This window comes from Vespa velutina, chromosome 2, assembly GCF_912470025.1.
Source record: "Vespa velutina chromosome 2, iVesVel2.1, whole genome shotgun sequence".
Lineage (NCBI taxonomy): Eukaryota > Metazoa > Arthropoda > Insecta > Hymenoptera > Vespidae > Vespa > Vespa velutina.
In genome coordinates, this window is record NC_062189.1 from 17,382,877 (window position 1) to 17,389,654 (window position 6,778).

Consider the following 6,778-nt stretch of genomic DNA (forward strand, 5'->3'; position numbering starts at 1 on the left):
GTTTGTTATAAATGACAAACGAAATTTAATCTCATCTATCCACGCGATATATCTACACCGGATGGATACTGAATATCGAACGATTTTCAAATCATTTTTTAATACTCATTCTTTTATGAGTTATTTAACAAAAAATTGAAAAAACAAAAAATAAAAAAGAAACAAAAGAAAAGAAAACGAAAGAAAAGGAAAAAAAATCCTGGCGTAACTTTGAATTTAATTATCAGAAATAAAATCGAATTTGAATTTTTTATCTACCTATAACGTAATTTTTCATTGCATGTTGGAATCGATAATCGTGATTTAACTTTGTTGACGTCGATGAAAATAAAGAAAACGAAGATAGAAAGAAAGAGAGAAAGAGAAAGGATGCTTTAAGAAAAAAGAAAGAGAAAAGAGAATTAATTAATAGTAACTTTCCAGAAAGGAATTTTCCAGAGAACGAGAGAGAAAGAAGATCACCAGCCGGTTTCTTCTCTCATTCCAAAATCTTTCTCTCTTTCTCTCTTTCTCTCTTTCTTTCTCTTTCTCTGGCGTCTAGCCGTCGGCGGAACGACCAATAAGAATATAGGTTTTGCCTCGTCTCGTATATAAATATGTAAATACAATGTCCAGGGTTCTTGGGCATAAAACGTTAGGATATATAGCCTGGTAATTTCTTAATTGCGCTTGAAAAAAATTCTTGTCATCGTAAAGACCTACTTGATTACATTGAAACGAGCCTGAGGCACCTAGGGCGTTCTCTGTTAGACCTGGTAAAAGATATTAAAGAGAGAAGAGAAGAGGAATAGTTGTAATACTAGTAGTACTATCTAGTAGTAGTAATAATAATAGTAGGAAATAGTAGAAGAACAAATTTTTTTTTCTTTCGTCCCATCATGATTTATTCGTAACCGTAAGATAAAATTTCTTTATGAATGAGATTAAATTATTTTGACTTAGATATAGAATTTAGATAAAATGTGAAAAATGAATAACCACTGACCTGTATGGGTCCTCTTGTGTATCTTGAGATTTTCCGATCTGGCAAATACCTTTCCGCATCCAGGGAAAGGGCATGGAAATGGTTTTTCACCGGTGTGTACTCTTATGTGATTGACAAGCTTGTATTTTGCCTTGAATGCCCTACCGTTTCGTGAACAGCCTTGCCAGAAACAGGCGTGAGTCGTGCACTCGGGTCCTCCCACGTGTTCGACAGTAAGATGCGTTACGATGTCGTGTAACGAGTTGAATAATTTACCGCAAAGTTTTCTTCCTGGTCCTGGTGCATCCTGATCGACCCACATACAAGACATCTCTTGTCTCTGTCCACCGTTTTGTACGACTCCAGTATTTGGACCACTCCCGGCACCTGTACCGTTGCTCCTCATGTACCTCAAAAATGCACCATGAGGATGGTGACTAGGATGACTAACTCCTGGATGTTGTTGATGATGTATAGACGCCGGTGTCAAATGTGGTGCACCTAAGTACTGATGATGAGGTGGTAGCCTAGAATCCTGTGGATAATGTCCAGGATAATGGCTGGCCGCTAACGGATGTTGTGCCGGGTGATGAGGAAATTGTTGCATAGTTGCCGCGGCAGTTCCATCGTGATGTAACGGCGTGAACAAACCCAAACCACTTTCCGGAGTAGTTGGATTCGCGGTTGCATTGAACTCATGTTCCCGGCGTAATAAAAAGTCACGAGCCGCGTATCCCGGATGATGGCTCATATGATGGCCCATATGAGGCGCCATGTGGGACGCCGGATGGGGATGATGGGGTGGATAACCCTGGGGATGGAAATGATGGTGTTGTTGGGACGGTGCTTCGCCGGCCGTCGGTTGGACACCACCGGGACCACCGTCCGCCGTCGAACCGGCACCACCACCGCTACCACCGCCTCCGCTCGGTGACAACTTTATCCCCAGGTTTGCCAGGTGATGAGGATGCGAGGAGACGCCATCGAGAAAGGCGTTCATCATCGTGATACTTAAACGGAGAACTTTCGCTATCCGATATATATATATATATATATATATATATATATATATATATAGATTATATATGTAGAGAGAAAGGGACTATCGTCTGATCCGCCGGCTTATCATGTCCGCTTATATTTTCTAATCGAGCCTATTCTTATTATTTATTTGATTCAATCAAAATCTGCAAAGGTAAAATTTATTATTAAAAACCAACATAAGTGTATATATTTGTTTATGTGTGCGTGCATGCGTGTGCACACGCGCGCGCCCGCGCGCGCCTCCGTGCGTATACGCGTTCCTTTATCAAATTTTACTTTATTCGAATCTTCCAAGAGAAAATCATAAAATTTAAACACTTCTATCAAATAGTTTTCTGTTCGTTCGTTCGTATCTAAATGTAAATAGATAGTCTTCCATGTTATTTTTCTTTTTTTCTCCCCTAAGAAATCCGTCCTATCAAATATTCACTTTACACAATACAAATATATTTGTCCTTTGAGCTAATTCTTCTTCTTCTTCTTCTTCTTCTTCCTCTTCTTCTTCCTTCTTTTCTCGTTTTTTCTTTTTCTTCTTTTTCTTCCTCTTTTATTTTCTCACAAGCACAACAAATTTATTAAGTTATACACGACCGTACCGACCGTATTGGTTCTCACTGGAGTCCACTATAATTTGTTAATGTGCTTGATTAAAGAAAAATATCCAACGAGGACAACGCTTAATGAACACACTCGTATCCTGATGTACGAAATGAAACCATGAAAAATATACCGAACGAAAGAACGAACGAACGAACGAACGAACGAACGAACGAACGAAGGTATGAACGAACGAACGAATGAACGAACGAACGAACGAACGAACGGATAAGGTAAAGTGTCCGTAACGTTCCTTTCTACGCTCACAGCGGGACTGAGAGTATGGCCTGGGCTCCCGCCGTGGCAACTGAGGGGCAACTCGCTTGATTTCGGCGTCTCTCTTTCGTTGCTCCTCTACCCTTCTCTCTATCACTCCGCATTCACCGTTTCTGAAATCCGCCTCCCCACCAGTACCACCACCACCGCCAGTACCAACCGGTTCAACCAACTAGAAAGTCTCCCGTACGACTAACCTGTGGTTATCCCCACTCCTAATAGGCGTGGTCTAATAACGATCAACCAGTTGAAGATGTACCGTTCACGGGTACCAGAGTATTATTGGTGACGTACCAACCAGACAGGATTGGAGACTATCCTCCAGTGTTACTCTCTCGCCAATCTCATTTACGTTAATGGGCGTGTCGAGATTTAAAGCGCATGCCTCTTATCCCGCCCCCCTTTTACGATTGATCACGCCCCATCGTCTTATCTTCTCAACGTGATACCACAGTCTATACATGGGACTTTTGGGCGTTAACTTTTTCTTTACTTTTCTCTTTTCTCTTCCTTCTTCCTTCCTTTCTTTTTCTTTATCTTTTTTCTTTTCTTTCTTTTTTTGTTTTTTTTTTTTTTTTTTTCCGATCTTCACACAGGCATACGTAAGAGAACCAAATATAATCCTGAGTATCCAGACGTAGAACCATTCGTATTAGAATTCTATATTGGGCAAGCATAGATTATTATACCTGTAAAGGTTAGCTTTATATCGTTGTCATATAAACTTTCTCAACATAGTTAAAATGGGATAGAGATTAATTGTTTTGCTCTTATAACTTGTGGGATTATTAATCGTGGATAATTGAAAGGAACGAACATTTTTTCGAGACTTTTCTTGACCCCCATCATTCTCTTTCTATCTCTTTGTTTGCGTATATGTGTGCGAGAGTGTGAGAGAGAAAGAATTACCGGATATATTCGGGATAATAATTTTGTTGTTGGATAATACGGTCGGTGCAACGCCTAGATAGCTAATTAACCGTGGCCAGTCGAGAGTTACTCGATGTCGTTGATCGATCGGTGTACAACTTTGGTTTGATATCGACATTATTTAACACCCTTACAAGAGACCTCCGAGTGTACACATATTTACCTATCTACTGTCTTATCTCTACTTTTATGCCTCTCTATCCTCCACCCACTAGCCCCCGCCCCGCCCCCCGCCACGCCCCCCCATCCCTCCCTTATCAAGCAATAAGACATTTTCTTGATATCCATGACGAAAATATTGTCAAAGATTTTTCTGTTTTTTCTTCTATGGATAAATTACTTTCACTAGATTTTCAATAGATAAGCTGAAACATTTTGTAATCATCGCTCGGTTAATGTATCGCTATAATTGAATCGTCATTAGTGGAAAATCATAGAAATCATTATTAATAAATACTCAAGTAAATGTCCATTGGAGACGATGGGAGGAGATAGGGGAGGGAGGATAATTGGTGAGAGACAATAAGGATAGAGAAAACGGAGAAAAAACGAAGAGGAAAGTTTGACGTGGAAGCTTTAAATGAAAAAAAAAAAATATATATATATATATATATCCGAGCATTCTGTTTCTCATTAAGGAACGCAGAAAATTCTCAATGGATGTGTCGTAAAATCTTCGATCATTTAATTGTACTTTTGCACATGAGAACAATTCTTTTTTTTTTTCTTTTTTTTTTATTTATTTTTTTGTTTTTATGAGTGAAAAGTCGAAAGTAAAAAATCGCGACAAGGTCGAATTGATCATGTATTAGTACTTAATGATAGACAACGATTAACAATGATCGATCTACGGATAAAGTCGTGAACCAAATGAAGTTGCAATATCTTTTATCTATCTTACAATTATGATCTATAACTAGATGATTAAATGCAGTCATATATTTATTCCTTCGACGATGAACGTTTAACGGTACTTGATAAATTTACGATGGTTCTTTAATTACGTATACGTAAGTACTTACATAGATATATACAGACATACACATACACACACACACATACACATACACACACATATATATATATATATAAGTACGTATATACATATCGAAACCATAAGAGAGATTATCGAATCTGTTTTCGATCTTTGAACATAATTTAATGTAATCGTGTTCGTGTTCCTGTCGTAAATCGACTTATTAACAGCCGATTACGATACAAACATTTCGATGTCTCTTCATTCGAGATATATCGAATAAATTAATTTTTCTTTCAATTCCTTTCCCCTCACACTCTTTCTCTCTATCACTATATCTCTTTCTGTCTCTCTCTCTTTTTCTATCTCACTCATTCGTTCATTCATTCGTTCATTCATGCATTCATTCATTCATTCATTCATTCATTCATTCACCTTTTATTTGTCACGACGTCAACGGCATACACTACTTAGCAGGTACGATTTTCGTTCGCAACTAATTAGGCAACGGTAATAAATGAAATGCCGATATAACGAGAATGATGAGTCGGTAAACTGATAAGTTGTTGCGAATGTTAAATCCAGTGATATATGCCTATCCTGCTGCGAGATATTTTTAAAGGGTATTTAAAAAAAAAAAAATCACCTTTTCCGTGTCCTTTCACGTCCAACGTTTTTCTCCCATCCTCTTACGAAGCTGTCCCTTTCCCTCCCTTCACACCCCGTCCCGCCTCTTCCTCCATCGTTACATTCGCCAACAATTTTTATATATACAGGTTGACACCTGTAAATATGTATATGTAATTTTTCTTTTTTTAATTTTCTTTTACCCTTTTTTTTTTTTTATTTTTTTTTAATACCTAATCGTATTAAACGATTAACATTGGATTCATTAATGACGACTCATTCGATATTTCCCTCTTCCTCCAATAATTTTCTTTTTTTATTTTAATTTTATTCAAGTACATTTAATGCTTAAACGTGTTAATCGATTAATCATTTGTTCATTAATATCCGATTTATTAGTATCGATCATTCTCTTTCTTTTTTTTTTTTTATTTCTTTTCTCTTTTGCAATCCAATTTTTATACATAAATACTGATAAATATTTATCTTTACATATACACGTATATTTCTTGTTTTTCTTGTTTTTTCTTTTTTTTTGTTTTTTTTTTTTAATATCAAACCGTATTATCCAATCAATCAATTCATCCAATTAATGTCGATTAATTAATCGTATCCACTTCTCTCTCTCTCTCTCTCTCTCTCTCTCTCTCTCTCTCTCTCTCTCTCTCTCTCTCTTATCCTTTTTATTAATTTATTTACCTTTCTTCCATATCTTTATTTGTTTATTTATTTATTTATTTATTTTTTCTGATTTTTCTTTGTCTTGCAATCTCAACCGACTTGTAACTTATACGAGCAAGCTTAAGATTTAACAGGAAGCCAAGTCATTGTCACGAGAAAAAACGGCATCTCATTAGCTTTCATAATGGCGATGGTGGTCGACTATTCGATATTAATAACTCTCATAAAGGTGTCGGACTCACAGTCGTGGGCTACCTCGTAACGCTTTAATAAGAAGAGAAAGAGAGATACATACGTCCTATATTTCTCTCACTCTCCCTCTCTCTTTATCTCTCCCTCCCTCTCTCTTTATCCTTCTCTCTCTCTCTCTCTCTCTCTCTCTCTCTCTTTGTGAATGATGTTTTCCATCCACCTTATGTCGCTTACCGGGATCCGCGAGACATCGGACACATACAAATCTACGCTTATGCTACCTCGACGTGAACATATGCACTCGTAGTACTGGGTGTTCACGAATTAATTATTATTATTATTATTATTATTATTATTATTATTATTATTATTATTATTATTATTGTTGTTGTTGATGTTGTTCTGTTGTTCTTGTTATTATTTTTTTTTTCTTTAATTTCAACTTTTTATAAATTGGAATCAGAACGACATGGTGACATTTTTTTTTCTTT

The 6,778-nt window shown here is 36.9% G+C and overlaps 1 protein-coding gene across 1 annotated transcript in view; it reads right to left on the minus strand.

Annotated features, from left to right (window-relative positions):
- The window catches only part of LOC124957937 (zinc finger protein ZIC 4-like), a 44,485-nt gene extending 41,517 nt beyond the window's left edge, over window positions 1-2,968 (minus strand). Inside the window, exon 1 of the mRNA XM_047515508.1 lies at window positions 986-2,968. Within this exon, the coding sequence (XP_047371464.1) occupies window positions 986-1,967 (982 nt within the window). The 5' untranslated portion in view covers window positions 1,968-2,968. The remainder of the gene's footprint in view (window positions 1-985) is intronic.
- Window positions 2,969-6,778: the final 3,810 nt, after the last annotated feature.